Raw genomic sequence first — 16,524 nt, 5'->3', positions numbered from 1 at the left:
TTTTCTTCAACGTGGTCTTTAAGATTTTGTTTACTGCTTCCACTTGCCCATTAGCTTGAGGTCTGGCGACTGCGGAAAAGCTTTTGATGATTCCATGCGAAGCACAAAAGTCCGTGAAATGTTCACTATCAAATTGCTTCCCGTTATCGGACACAATTTTTCGTGGAAGCCCAAAATGACACACTATATTCCTGATGACAAAGTCCAGCGCTTTCTTAGACGTGACCGTGTTCATAGGTTCAGCTTTAGCCCATTTGGTGAAGTAGTCTACCGCGACTATGGCATACTTCACTCCGCCCCTTCCAGTTGGAAGGGAACCTACTAGGTCAATGCCCCAGACGGCGAACGGCCAGGGGCTGGTCATTAAGGTAATTTCTGTAGGCGGCGCTCGCGGAACCTTGGCGTACCTCTGGCACTGCTCACATTTTCTGACATAATCCACACAATCCTTCTTCATGGTGGGCCAGAAGTATCCTTGTCGAAGGATCTTTTTGGAGAGGCTCAGCCCGGAGGTATGGTCGCCACAGAAGCCTCCGTGAACCTCATGGATGATGGCGCTGATTTCAGTTCCGGCAACACACCTAAGGAAGGGTATGGACAACCCCCTGCGGTAAAGCTTTCCATCCATAACCACGTATCGGGGAGCCTGACACTGGAGCTTTCTTGCGTCAGCTTTATCAGTGGGGAGCTCTCCGGTGGTGAGAAATCTGAGGATGGGTCCTATCCAGGAATGGGAATGGTCGATGATGGCATTTACCCTCTGTGTCTCGGTACTAGGTGCTTCTAAGTGCCCGATGGGCACTAGGCCATATTGTTCAATCTCCGGGTCTGTTGCAAGCTTGGCCAGCGTGTCCGCGAGTGAGTTCTGGTCCCGGGGGACCTGGCGGATTTGGTAGCCTTTGAAATGCTGCAGGAGGCCGCGGGAGAGAGACACGTAGGCAGCCATTTTTTCGCCTTTCGTCTGGTATTCCCCGGATATTTGGTTTACCACAAGTAGGGAGTCGCTGTATACCTCGATTTTTTGGGCTCCGAATTCTCTGGCCAGCTGCAATCCGGCCAGCATGGCTTCGTGTTCTGCCTCGTTGTTGGACGCTGGGAATGCGAAACGGATGGCGCTCTGGAGCTGATGTCCTTGGGGAGATATTAGGATGACCCCTGCTCCAGCTCCTTTTTCATTTGAGGCTCCATCTACATAGACCTTCCATGTGGGAAGTTCCGGGACAGGATCTTCCGGGAGGTCATTCATTCCTGAGCATTCCACAATAAAGTCTGCGAGAGCTTGTCCTTTTATGGAAACACGTGGCTGGTAGTGAATGTCAAATTGGCTCAGTTCCATGGCCCATTTAAGCAATCTGCCAGAAGACTCGGGCTTCTGCAAGACTTGTCGAAGAGGGTGTTTGGTGAGTACTCTGATGGTGTGCGCCTGGAAATAGGGCCTTAGCTTCCGCGAAGCGATTAGCAAGCAGAGGGAGAGTTTTTCGATCATTGAATATCTGGACTCGGCGTCCAGTAACCTCTTGCTTACGTAATACACAGGGAGCTGGATACGGCCGTCTTCCCGGACGAGAGCGGCACTCACTGCGTGCTCTGTCACAGCTAAGTATAAGAACAACGCCTCTCCTTCGACAGGTTTGGACAGAATGGGAGCTCGGGTTAAATGTTCCTTGAGGTGTTGGAAGGCTGCTTCGCATTTGGGGGTCCACTCGAACCTCTTGTTTCCTTGCAACACATTGAAGAAGGGGACACATTTGTCAGTGGCCTTAGATACGAAGCGGCTGAGCGCAGCTATCCTTCCGGTAACGCTTTGGACATCCTTATGCTTCCGGGGGGAAGGCATATCTATGAACGCCTTAATTTTCTCAGGGTTGGCCTCCACTCCGCGGGAGCTGACAATGAAACCGAGGAACTTCCCAGACGAGACCCCGAAAGTACATTTCTTCGGATTCAGTTTCATTCCATACTTTCGGATCACGGCGAAAGCTTCCTCAAGGTCGTCACTGTGGTCCCCGGAGGTCTTGGACTTTACCAACATGTCGTCTACGTACACCTCCATGTTCCTCCCCAGCTGGTCCTTGAACATCTTGTTTACTAGACGCTGGTACGTCGCCCCAGCATTCTTCAAACCGAAAGGCATGACCACGTAATAGTAGACACCCTTGTCCGTGAGGAAGCTGGTGTGTTCCTGGTCCGCGACATGCATCTTGATCTGGTTGTATCCGGAGTACGCATCCATGAAGGACAAGAGTTCATACCCGGAAGTAGCGTCTACCATCTGATCGATTCGCGGAAGAGGGAAACAATCTTTCGGGCAGGCTTTGTTTAGGTCTGTGAAGTCAATGCACATTCTCCAGGACCCATTGGGTTTCGGGACCAGAACTGGGTTGGCCAACCACACGGGATAGTGTGACTCCTGGAGAAAGCCTATGGACATCAACTTGTCCACTTCAGCTTTGACTGGTTCGGCCCTTACTGGGTCTAACGGCCTCCTCTTTTGGCGAACTGGAGTTGCAGATGGGTCTATGTTGAGTGCGTGGCACGCAACATTAGGATTAATCCCCATCATATCAGCGTGGGACCATGCTAGGATATCCTGATTATTCTTCACAGTGGCCACGATCTTTTCTCGAATGGCCGATGGAAGGTTTTTCCCTACCTGAATGACTTTGGTGGGATCTCCCGGGTTGAGGATCACCTCTTCGACTTCCTCCATCGACTCTATCGCTCTCTCGACCCCCACTCTAGGGTCGAGTTCGTCAACGCACGCCCCTTGGGCGCCCCCAGTTTCTGGTAAATCTCCCGCTAAAGGAGCGGCAACAACCGCCTCCTGGACCGTGTAGACGGATCAGACGGAGACGTTATAACAGCTTCGTGCACTTCGTTGGTCTCCCCGGAGGGTGCCGATACGCCCGTCGTCGCATGGAAACTTCAGGCATAAGTGGTGTATCGAGGTTATGGCCCCGCAATCGATTAGGACCGGTCGGCCTAGGATAGCATTATACGCCGTGGGGCAGTCGACCACTACAAACGTGCAGTGCTTGAAGGCGCAAGCGTCGCTTTCTCCTCTGAGGGTGACTGGAAGTTGAATTTTGCCTAATGGCATGAGTGCATCCCCATTGAACCCCTGAAGCTGGATGGGGCATGAGGTCAGGTCTGTCTCGGTTAATCCGATAGCGTGGAAGGCAGCTTTGAAGAGGATATTTACGGAGCTTCCATTATCGACAAGGATCCGTGATACCTTCTTATTGGCAATCTGAGCTTCCACCACGAGGGGATCGTTGTGGGGGAAGTGCACATGTCGGGCGTCATCTTCCGTGAAGGTGATGGGAAGATCCATCATTCGGGGACGCTGAGCAGGTGACTGAACCAAGGCGCACATCTCTCCGGTGTGTTCTAACTCCCTCAAGTACCTTTTCTGGGAGTTGCGGGTGCTTCCGGCAAGGTGCGGTCCTCCGGAAATGGTGGCTACGTGTCCGTCAACGGGTGGCGGAGCAAGGCCGGGCGGATATGGGTTTCTGGGTCCCGGAGCCAATAAGGCAATGGGTGCCGGAGGGGTTGGAGCAGGGAGCGCTGGGAACTGAGACCCAGGAGCTTGGGGGTGACCGGCTCCAGGAGCGCTAGCGGTCCCCCTCTGTCCCGGAGAATATGCAGCTCCGTGAACTACTCCCTGTCCGGGATAGATTATGGGTATCCTCACCCATTGACCGAGGTGTCCCGCTCTTGCCAGGGACTCGATCTCATCCTTCAGCTGAAGACATTCGTTTGTGGTGTGCCCCACGTCTCCGTGGAACTCACACCTCTTATTGGAGTCTCGCGGACGCCTTCCTCCGTGAGACACTTTCGGGGGCTTCCTGTAGTTGACCATATTACAGGTCGCCCGATAGACATTCTCTCGCGAATCTATTAAACTGGTGTACTCCGTGAACTTGGGCTCATAGTCCTTCCGGGGTTTCTTTGAATGGTCTCCCCGGTTGGGGTTTCTTCCGCCTCGTTTATTCCGCGATTGGCTCAGATTTCGTTCTGGGCCTTCTGCTTGCGGTTGCGACGGTCCGGGAGCGATACTACATCCTGTCTGTACAGCTCCGTACCCAGAGAAATGGGTTTAACTCAGCGTCTGAGCAGACGCGGAAGGCCCATACACGCTTGGAGTGAACTGGGCTCCTGGAAGCGTGAGGGCTGGTGCAGGAGCTTGCGAAGCAAAGCTCGGCGCAGTCACGGAAGGCGTCGGAGCTGGGGGAACTCCAAAGGCCTGCTGGTAGGCATCCTCAAGGTTGATGATTCCCTGAGCTCTTGACATGAATTCGGACAGCGTTTCTGCCCGTCTCCTTTGCATTTCCCCCCATAGCAAGGAGCCGACAGTAAGGCCCGATTGAAGGGCGATCAGCTTCATGTCGTTGCTGACCTTGGTCTTAGCAGCAGCTTCCATCATTCTCTGAATGAAAGCTTTGAGGTTCTCATTGGGTAGCTGCTTGATGTTGGTTAAGGAACCAACCTCCATGTCGTGGTCTCGGGCAGCAATGAACTGCCTTCTGAATTCGGACTGTAGCTCCTTCCAACTGTGGATGGATCCGGGAGCTAATCTTTTCCACCAGTCCTCCGCGGACTTGGTAAGGGTGAGTGAGAAGCACATGCATTTGGCGTCCTCACTGACGCGCGCCACTTGCATCATTTTGTTGTATTTAGCTAGATGGGTGCGCGGGTCTGTCCTCCCCTCATATAATTCTATGTGAGGCATTTTGAAGTTATCCGGGAGGGACGTTTCCGCGATCCTCCGAATACATGGCTCCGGGTCCTCCTCCTCGGAGTCTGACAGGGCCCCGCTTTGCTTCCGGACCAGCTTGGTCAAGGCAGCGATCTGTTCCTCGAGCCTCTTTGTATCACTCTCCGGGAGGTCACGTCCCCGGACCTTGTCATTAAGATGATTTCGCAGGTCATCTCCGCGAGGCCGGGCCTTTTCTCCTTTGGCCTTTTCATACTTGGCCTCCAACCTTCTTCTTAGGTCCACCGTGGACCAGCTATCTTCGGAGTGCGTTTCCGCAGCCCGACCGTCCTGGTTGACGGAATCACTGGGGCGGTTGTTCCTTCCCCTAGGCCTGGGTGCCTTAGCACCGGGCCCTTTAGGCACAGAGTGCCCCCTTGGGGCTGAAGGACGTCTGGGCTTAGGAGCGCCAGAGACCTTCTGCGCGTGGGGGGGGCAGTCGGCCTGGTGATTCACGCCTTTAGGAGGTGCAGGGGCGTTAGTGCGCACAATCTCCCCAACCTTTTCTTTGCCCTTGTTAGGGGCGGCTTTGGATGGTCCAGCAGCGGCTGGATCAGGCATGGTGGCATCAGCACCACCTAGAACAGAGGCATCCTCGTCCGAGTCGCCTAGATCTCCGAACTTGCTTTGGAGGCGCTCCATTATGCGCTGCATTTTTTCGGAGACGCGCTCCTGCTCAGCAAGCTTGGCCTTAGTGACCACCAGTTCTTCGGCTACTTGGACCTGTTCTGGATCCTTCTCGTAGTAGTAGCCGTCTTTGTAGTAACCGTCTCGGACATACTCTTCTTCGCTTTCTAAGTATGTCGTATCTTCAGTACTGACCCGATCCTGGCGGGATGTCGGGTCTTCACCTTGGTGGTCCGAGGGTTCGTTTTGTACCACATCTTCCATCATAGTATCGGGGTTGACCCTAGCATTTTTGTCAACCGCAGATTTTCTCGTAGTCACCATCTTTTCAGTACGCAGAAAAAGAGCTGACTAAAAACTTCCTACAGCTCTCAATGAAAGCACCAAAATGTTTACCGAGTTTTTCGAAAACGAATACGAACGGAATAATAAAAAGATAAGAACTGTAGAAGTGCAGAAATGTAAATATACAAACAGTGTTTTTACGTGGTTCAGGCGTTAACGAGCCCTAGTCCACGAGTCGATGTTATTATACTTGTAGAGAATAACAGTTAAACAGCTGGTGTACAAGAAACTCACAACCTCACAGTGTTTCTCTCGGGTTCTCTTGGAGAAGATAAAGCTAGAGAGATTTTGGTAGAGTTCTTGCTATGTGATTTGTTGGCCGTCCCCACTATCGTAAAATGAGGGGGTCTTTATAGCTAGGGTTTTGGATTAGGGTTTTTCTCTACTCACATGAGTCTTAATTACACCAGCCATAAATAGGGGATACAATTACCGTAGTCGCCTAGCTACCAGGCTCTATGTGGGTATATTTACGTGAAAGTATGGGGAATGCACAAAGGCAGCCGTCTTTTCTAAGTTGTCAGCGGAACAGTAGGCGAAATAGTACTTTTAGGCGTGCTGGGATGTGTGCGGCCTTGACCTGTCGGGCGTGTCAGGCGGGATTCTGTGTCAGGCGGATATCATTCCAACTATGCCTCCTCCATGACTCGACCGCTTGGTCTTGTTCCGTGCGAGGCACGGAACTGTTTCCGCGAAGGCAACCTGAAGAGCTTCTCCTGGAAGGAGCTTCCCCGAAGGATATCCCTTCGGGAGTCCGAGAGAGTTGACGAGCTTCTGTGTCGCGTTTGCTTGAAAGAGTAAGCCGGACACTAAACGGGAGAGGCGAAGCCTTTTTGTCCATCCGCGAGCTCTGGTCACCTACCGTGAAAGACATTGATAATTCTGCTTCCCCGAGGATATCCATCTAAACGCTATCCGGAAATCTGGATAACATATAGTATTGAGAATTGGGAAAGTTCAATTAATTTGCATAATTAGGGTTTACACTAATTATTATTTTGAACAATTAAATATTGAATATATCTTAAATATAAAATGCATATTTTCATATTCAAAGCTTTAACCAACTATCTATATCCTAGCATAAAATAAAAAATTATTAAATTAATTTTATTAAACTTATATTTCGGCTACTACATTTATTAGAGAGAATAATTTTTTTTAAAAAAACTAAATATGGTATTGAGAATTGAGAAATTTCAATTAATTTTTATAATTATGGTTTACATTAATTATTATTTTGAAAAATTAAATATTGAATATATCTTAAATATTAAATGCACATTTTCATATTCAAAGACTCTAACCAACTATCTATATCCTAACATTATATACAAATTTATAAAATTATTTTTTTAAACACATATTTCGACTACTATATTTATTAGAGAGAATAATTATTTTTTAAAACATAAAATAAATATAGGATTGAGAATTGGGAAAGTTTAATTAATTTGCATAATTAGGGTTTACAGTAGTAATTATTTTGAAATTTTAAATATTGAATATATCTTAAATATTAAATGCACATTTTCATATTCAAAGAGTCTAACCAACTCTAGCATTAAATTAAAATTTATTAAATTATTTTTTAAACCCTAATTTCAGCTACAAAGAATAATTGTTTTTTTTAAAAAAATTAAATATAGTTTTGAGAATTGGGGAAGTTCAATTAATTTGCATAATTAGGGTTTCAAGCATTGAGTTACTATGCATTGATATTTAATTACCAATTTTTAATTTAAATTTCAAACAAATTTCGAAATATATTTAACTTTTCTAATAGAAAAAAAGTTTTGTTGAGTTAGTTTGTGTAAATATATATATAAATAAAATTTATCTTAAAAAATGTGTGCAATTAATTTGAAAAATGTCAACTAATTTCATTAAATATATGTATTCATAAATCCATTCCAATACCCTAACATCATGCTTTAATTCTGATTGGTTGAGTTATTAATCATTTCTCATAAAAAACGTGTACAATTAAGATCATTCCAACTAATATCATTAAATGCATGTTTCCATAAATCTATTCGATTTCCTTAACATCATGCTCTAATTCTGATTGGTTGAGTTATTAATTATTTCTCATAAGAAACGTGTACAACTAAGATCATTACAATTAATTATATTAAATGTATGTCTCCATAAATCCATTCCAATCTCTAACAGCATGCTCTAATTTTGATTGGTTGATATATTAATCATTAAATTCAAAATTAACATACATAATTTTTATTTTTATTTATTTAATATGATATTAATGTCAACAACTACCATTTTAAACTTCCAATAAACATTAACACTTATGTTTTTAATATTGTTAATAAATAAGTAATTTAGAAGTAAACTATTCAACTTCTCCCAAATATTGATCATCTTCCAATTTCTCAAAAATGATAAATAATAATAAAAACTTCTTTATTTTACACAACTTGATTGAGAATAACAAAAGCCACTTCATAACATGAAGTAAAGATCATGTCTCTAGTACTATATTCCTATGCTTGAAATGAACTCTCGAACATCTTTCAATAATTTTGCTCTATTCTTGTTGAAATTTGACCATGCAATCCATGAAGCTATGCAACATCTTTCTTCATTAGAGTCGAACTACAATAGAGAAATCTTTTTCACTCAAGTATAGTATCATAAGAACAAAATAAAATAAAACGTACCATTCAATTTCGAATTTTAAAATAGGAGAAAAATATGATAATTTATTTGTAAGTATAAAGAAAAAAAAATTGAGAATCTTAAATGAAACACTTTAAAATATCTTGAGCTTTTTCATCAAACACTTGCGAAATTGTTCTTGTGGATTTTTACTAAACAAGTTTTTCAAGAGAAATAAGATTCTCATCTTTTTTAATTTCAAATCCTACATAACAAATAAAAATAAGTTTGAATCTTTTTTAAAAGAAAAAAAAAGTTCTAGTAGTGAATTTCGAAATATGAAATTAGAGAAATAGATGATAATTTGTTTGTAAAAATAAAGAAAGCACAAAAATGATTGAAAGTCTTACAAGAAACACCATGAAAAATCTAGAGCTTTTTCATCAAACACTTTAAAAAAAATGTTCTTGTGAGTTTTTACTAAACAAGTTTTTCAAGAGAAAAAAGATTTAGTCATCTTTTTGAATTTCAAATCCTACATGACAAATAAAACTAAGTTGGATTTTTTTAAAAAAAAAATAAAGATCTAGTAGTGAATTTCGAAATATGAAATTGGAGAAATAGATGATAAATTGTTTGTAAAAATAAAGAAATCACAAAAATGATTGAAAATCTTGCAAGAAACACTATGAAAAATCTAGAACTTTTTCATCAATCATTTTTAAAAAAAAATTGTTCTTGTGAGATTTTACTAAACAAGTTTTCAAGAGAAATAAGATTTAGTCATTTTTTTTAATTTCAAATCCTACAAGACAAATAAAACTAAGTTGAACTTTTTTTATAAAAAAAAAAAAACTCTAGTAGTGAATTTTGAAATATGAAATTGGAGAAATAGATGATAATTTTTTTGTAAAAATAAAGAAAGCAAAAAAATGATTGAAAATCTTACAATGAACACTATGAAAAATCTACAGCTTTTTCATCAAACACTTTCAAAAAAATAATTCTTGTGGGTTTTCACTAAACAAGTTTTTCAAGAGAAATACGATTTACTCATCTATGTGAATTTCAAATCCTACATAACAAAAAAAAGTTGGAATTTTTTTGAAAAAAAATAGAATATCTACTAGTGATTTTTGAAAATGACTTAGAATTCTTACTTGAAAACACTTTAAAAAATTGGAGCTTCTTCAATAAACAAGTTTTTTAAGATGAGTAAATTTTATATAAAAATATGTATAATATATATAAATTTCGAAATATGCATCATTAATTAGCCAACTAATTGTAGTTGGGAAGATAGGAGTCATTAATGCATAAGGAATGAATCTGGAAAGAACATGGAATGAACAAGGAATGAAAGGAATGAAGAAGGAATGGAGATAAAGAATCTTGGAATGAATCTTAAATAATGATTTTTTTAATTATTTAATTTAATTAAAAGGTGATCGTCATGTCAGCGGGTAGCCCATTACCAAGTTTGAAAAAGTCAAAGATAGCATTAATTAACATCTTTAAATATGGACCATTGGATCTTAATCCAATGGCTATTAATTGACAACCCATCCATGGGGAAAAACCTCAATCACCATTAAGAGTGAACCCATACATATATATATACATATTTTCTCTCTTTATGGATCATGGGTAGTTAATACTTAAAAGGGTATATATCTTATGATTTTTCTCTTTTTTAATTTATGGATTATGGATGCTTTTATTTTTAATTTATTCCAACCTAGTCTATTCTTGCGTGCAGACCCAAAGAAACAAGAGAAAGGTTATCTTGAACCATGGCTAGCTTATTGTTTGTCAGGATTATTGGGGCTGAACATTCAAAGATGCAACTGGTAAAAATTCCTTGATAGATTTATTGTTCCTTACAGTTTTTGCTTCAAAAGTGTTGAGGTGAATTAAATAGGCAATAATAAGAATGCATTAAACAAATTTTTGCTTATTATATGTATTGAAACATGTGAATATTGAATGTTATGCATCAAATTATATATTCCATATCTTCTTTGGAAATTCAATCAAGCATTATAGAATAACTAGATAAAACAAATTGGATTTCCCAAGAATTTAAGTGAACCATTTTAGATGGTTGATACATGTATGAATATATATATATATGTATGTATGTGATGGAGAGATGACCCGGGTTATAATTTTCTCAATGAAGGTAGAACTTTTGTCACTGTTGTTCCTGAGAAAGAGGTGTTATAGCTCATTCAGAATGTGTTTATGAGTTAAGTCTTAGTCTTTAGAGGGGTTAGTCACAAAGATACTGTTTATGCTATTGTAAATCATCATTTTGGTGATTAAGTAGCTAGTTCAAAGCAGTAGGTTTTTACCCTCTTTTATTTATTAAAATATGGAAATACTTACACAGCAGTCAATGAGAATGGAGTAAAAAGTTTTCAGGTTCTTATACAACAAATCATAAAAAGGGTCGATCAAGAGAGTAAACGAAATGAATTCTAAAGTTTACTTTATAGCCTTCAGGCCTTGCTGCATCGTCTTTTAAATTGATAGCTGATTAAAACTAAGGCCAACAGTTCCTTTTCTAATTCCCTTGTACAATATTTTTATACTGTATTCATTATGGCTTCTAATTCCCTTGTACAATATTCTAATTCCCACCTGATGATTAAAACTTTGCTTCAGTTTTGTCATCTCAGAGAAAAGGCAAAACTGACCACTCTTTCAACCTGACTTTTTAGATTGCCAATTTCCTTAAGAGACACCATTTAATGAACAAGTTTTTCACTAGACTCTAAAATATTCATTTCATATAAATATATATGATCTTGCTCATACTTGAAGTTGTGTTTTCTAATTTCTACTTGAAGTTTGCTGTGTTTAAATTAGTTTTGATTGTCAGATTATTTGTCTTGGAGTGGTGTTTCAAAAAAATTTCTTTGTCTATTAGTTTAGAAAACAAATATGAACTATGCAGATTTATAAATTGAATAGTGCACCCATTCTTAAATACTGTATTCTCATATTTATATAACAGTAATATTAAGTGCAGAAACCTTTCTGTTTAATTTATTTTCTTTTCCCTTTCTTTACAATAGTAAAAAAAAAATAAGGAGCAAAACATAACAAAGAAATAAAGTACAAGTAATATGTGAGATGTCACTTGGATATAAACCAAATTGAAGTCATTGGAAAAGAGTAATAAGTTAGCAAAATGGGTTGCTTCTGTTTTGGTCTCGTTGCCACTTTTGTCAAATCTATTAGTTTTATATTATTAGTAGCAAAAATAAAGGTTGTGAAGTGGTAATAAGCAATGGCAGCGCCTAAACCAAAAGAGGCAATTCATCCACCTATGGACCAGCTTCAAGGTTTAGAGTACTGTATTGACTCAAATCTATCTTGGGGTATGTTCATTTCTTCATTTATTGATTCTTTATGCTATTTTTCTTCTATTTGTTATTTTAAAGTGTTATTTGTTTCATTTGGAAAAACAGGGGAGGCAGTATTTCTGGGTTTTGAGCACTACATTTTGGCCCTTGGAACTGTAGTGATGATCCCTTCTTTCCTTGTTCCTTACATGGGTGGTACTGATGTGAACTCATTTTTCATAAAAGACCAATATTTCTTTTCAAGCAAGAAATTAATATAGTTTGTGAGCGGATCCCTTAATGTTTCCTCGTACTAATTTTGCTCATCCTCTTTTCTTTACTAAAGTGATAAAGTCAAGTTTTTGGAGTTGTTTATATATCAAAGTTGAAACTTTGTTAATGATTTTATGAACCATCTTTGAAAAATAAAATTTCATCAGGGTGATAAAGTCAGAGTAGTACAGACTCTACTGTATGTTGAAGGAATTAACACACTTCTTGCTATTCAAATGGTTCTTTAGAGGGAATAAAAATTGGATGGTTCCTATTCAAAGGGGGAAAACAATGATTCCTTTGTTTTTAAGTGTCAACTGCAGTACCAATCTTTAAAAATCCTGATATTTCTATGCAATTTATGGTATTGAACTTGGTTTGGTCACATTTTTAGTCTTACTAGACCATTTTCTGTAGTTCAGACATGATATTCAATTTATGGTATTCAATTGCTTTTCTATAGTCCTATTAATTCTTTAGTTTATTGCATGAATTTCTAATATCTGATTTGTTCATTGGATTATTTTACTCAGTCGCCTGAGTAGAATGCATAAAACATTTATTAATCTTGTTTAATTTTTCTCATCTTCTTCAATAGACAGGGAATAGTGTTTTTTTCACTTAATTGAAAATTTTCATTCTCCCTAAGGTAACATGTAAACTACCTTTTTTTTCCAAATTTTCTATGGAACTCTGACTAGAATGTTCCCATGGCAAGTCAATATAAGAAGTGTTGATGAGGCTATTGTGATTGGTGCTGCTCTTTCTCTGTCTTCATCAGCTTTTGTTCTGCAAGTAATTTTATTTTAGAAGTGTAGAAAATGTATTCTGATAAAATAACAGGTTTCTTTTCTTTAAGTATTGACATGTTTGACATAATAATGCAAGTAGAAGTTACTAGCATGTCCACTTTATAGGATTTATCTTTCTTTGGATTGTGGCATATTAGGCTATTAATGTATATTTAAAGGATTGTACCTGTCCTATATATGCATCCAGTGTGCATGGGATTACATTCTTTTAGTTAAATTTTCTTCTTATTTCTCAGTTTTTTTACACATAAAGGAACAAAAACTAATAAATTATACAACTAATAAATGTATATATATTCACATGTACAAAGAAAACTTTAAAACAACAATATAAAAAGAAAGAAAGCAAGCTGTTCTCAAAAAAAGAAGACAAAGAAACAAGAGAAGAGCTACAAGAAATCACCCTTTCTAAAACTTATCAAAGAAAACAAATTATTGCTAGTATTTACTGTCTTCAAATAAGAAACACATCATGGATATGCTCGAACAATCGATGATATGGTAATAATTAAGTTTTTTATGGTAATAAAATATTTCTTTGTTTATTTTGCAGATGTGACAAGAGAAATAGAAAATGATACTTAATTTTGAAGGCTTTGTGTTGGGCAACTGTACAATATTTTGTGCTGAAAGTAGTAACTTTTCAATTTGTTGAATATTTAAGACTACTTGAATACTTAAAGAACATTTTGTTGTTGATGACAGTGTTGAATGTTTTAAACTAATTTGTGGATTGTTAATATAATGTTGAATGTTTTTACTATTTGTTATTTGAAAATCAAGTTCATTTGATGATGCTAGTATATATTAGAAAGTTAATTTTGATTATATAAACAAAATTAAAATATAATAGAATAAATTAGTGTTATATAAATGAATATATAATGAGAATTTAAACTTATCTAAATATTAAAATAATACAAAAAATGTGTTATAATATCTATTACAATAATACTTTTTATAAGTAAAGAATTTTGTTATGCAAACTTCATTATATAACACAAATAATGTGTTATACTAAAGTGTAGTATAACACAAATTTATAAGTATTGAAGTGTGTTATATAATCGACTATAAATAATATAATTAAACACTTATCTATTTATTAAAATAACACAGAAAATGTGTTATTGTTGACAGTATAATAACACATATGTATAACAATGATAAAGTGTTATGTAAAGTACACTGACCTACAATAACATAGTCGATCTTAACACATCAAAAAGTGTTATGGTATGTTTTGATAACACATTTTTGGTGTTAGTAAAAGCATTTTTTCTTGTAGTGACAAATAATCACATTTATGCCCTCAACGAGCCAAAATTACAAGTATGCCCCTATAAGCTAACTATATAATCATATAATCATGCATATCACATAATCATGCATTTAATCATTTAAATCACACATAAACCAATTATGCCCTCCCGGCACACTAATCAAGGCCCTTAAGCCTTATTAGTGATTTTGGGTCGTTACAACTGCAGTGCTTACTTCCTCTGCCCAAAATCGCTTTGGAAGACTCTTCTCCATGAGCATAGCTCTTGCTGTCTCCATAACAGTTCTATTTTTTCTCTCAGACACACCATTTTGTTTTGGTGCGTATCCAACTGTAAGTTGATGCTTCGTGCCTTCATCTTCGCAAAACTTGTTGAACTCATTAGAAGTGTATTCTTTGCCTCTGTCACTTCTTATTGTCTTGATGTTGCGACCACTTTTCTTTTCGACACGGGTTTTGAATTTCTTAAAAATATCGAAAACTTACGATTTTTGTCGCAAAAAATTAACCCATGTCATTCTAGTAACGTCGTCGATAAGGAGAATGAAGTACCTATTTTGATCATTTGACGGGGTACGCATAGCCCGCAAACGACTGCGTGGATTAATTCTAGTGACTCTTTGGCTCTCCAAGCTTTTCCAGATGGAAATGGTTGTCGATGTTGCTTTCCGAGCATGCACCCTTCACAGACAGTGTTGAGCTCCTTGATTGCTGGGAGATCTCGCATTGTATTCTTCTGCTGGAGGATCTTTAACCCATGGAAATTGAAATGCCCTAACCTTTTGTTCCAAAGCCACGATTCATCCGCTTGCCCTTGCATTGCGACATTGCTTGCGTATCTCCATTGTAAGGGAAAGCATCTATTTTCTTTCATTTTTATTTTTTCAATTTGAAAGGAGTTGTCTTGCTTGTCATGCAAAGAGTGCCATTTTTCAATCATTTGTCCTACACTGAGTAGGTTCTGATCGATGTTGGGTACCAAGAGTACATCATTGATGTATCTCTTCTCTTTTTTAGTGTCAATGACAATGGTGCCTTTTCCAACAGCTTCCATAAAGTCGCCATTATCAATTTTGACTTTAGTCTTGGATTTATCAAGACTACAATAAGCCAAAATACGTCACTATTGCAATAAGCCCACCAATCTAATAAAATAAATGTCAGTAAAAATATTAAGATAATCTTATATTTTAATGACATTGCATTGACAACAAGTCACCATACTCGATCTGGTACGTCACTTCCTCCTGCAGTACCAGAATGTGAACCCAAAAACTATCTTACGGCAACCAATCCAGTGGTTTATGTTTTAATATTCAAGCAATCTCACATAGCTAGAAAAGAGCCCATGCACTAGCATTACATTTTAATTGGTTAATTACTTAAGAGAAGAATGATGTAGTCTGCCCTTGGTTAAAAAATATTCTTGATTAAAACTCGCTCAAGGTTCATGATATGACATGATCAATATATAGTATCACAAAAATATCAGCTGGCGGTCTAAGAAAGTCATCCATAGACAACCAAGCACATACAAAAGAGGACTACCTTTTTCCAAACATGTCCTCTCCTCCCATATAGTAGTGCAGACAATACTCCAAGGACAGCACCATTATACTCTGCTAGTATAGCTCTAAAATAATATAGAAAGAGAAGTATGGAATCAGTTCCAAATACAAGGGATATAAATCAGTAAAGAGCAGTAATTTGATAGTCTTAAACTTTTTTCTTGTCACTGCCAAAGGAGCTATGCCAATTCAAATATAAGATTTACACTTGTGCTCAAACTAAAAGTAATACTCCAGGGAGTGATTTTTTTCAAACTCGTGTTTGTTGGCATAAATCACTTTGCTGTAAAGATAATATTTATGGCATTTTCATCAAGAGTATTAAAGACTACAATTAATATCATTTACAGCGTAAAATTCAATCAAATGCTATTGTAATTTAAAAATGTGGCAACTAACATCACACTTCTGTTAGTTTAAATAGCTGATAAGAACAGCCACATGAAATGGTAGCATGAAAATTTGTTCGAGATGAAACTACCTAAGAGGTCCAAAAGATTTAAGACCTTTTCCCCATAAAACGAAGTATAAAGCTATTATGCCACCATTTATTATAGATGGTACTACCTGGAAAACTGTAAATATACTAAGATATATGTACAACAACAATCATATAAGCTGATATTCTTTCATGCATATTCTAATAAAGGTAACAAAATCAAAGAACCTGTGTATTTGAGAGCGGTCTACCCTTCCAAGGCTTTTGTAAAACAAGAAATAGGATGGATGATGGGACCAGACAAGTGAAGAGAAATAGAACAGCAGAAGCGCCTGCGTGAGACAAGTATCGGTACAGCGAATAAATTGACCATATTCTCATGAAATTGCAAATAATATGAACAATTTGCAAGGGGGTGTGCCTACAATAATATGAACAATTTTCAGAATGTAG

At 38.2% G+C, this 16,524-nt stretch overlaps 1 protein-coding gene across 1 annotated transcript; it reads right to left on the bottom strand.

Moving 5' to 3' along the window:
* Nucleotides 1-15,164: 15,164 nt before the first annotated feature.
* LOC133812884 (uncharacterized) lies at nucleotides 15,165-16,524 on the bottom strand (the record flags this gene model as incomplete). The annotated part of the gene is made up of 4 exons (XM_062246720.1): nucleotides 15,165-15,209; nucleotides 15,613-15,697; nucleotides 16,114-16,199; nucleotides 16,300-16,524. Coding segments are annotated over 4 exons (441 nt in total), but the record flags the coding sequence as incomplete, so codon positions are not given.

This window comes from Humulus lupulus, chromosome 1 (assembly GCF_963169125.1).
Source record: "Humulus lupulus chromosome 1, drHumLupu1.1, whole genome shotgun sequence".
NCBI lineage: Eukaryota > Viridiplantae > Streptophyta > Magnoliopsida > Rosales > Cannabaceae > Humulus > Humulus lupulus.
This window is presented reverse-complemented; position numbering and strand designations above follow the sequence as displayed.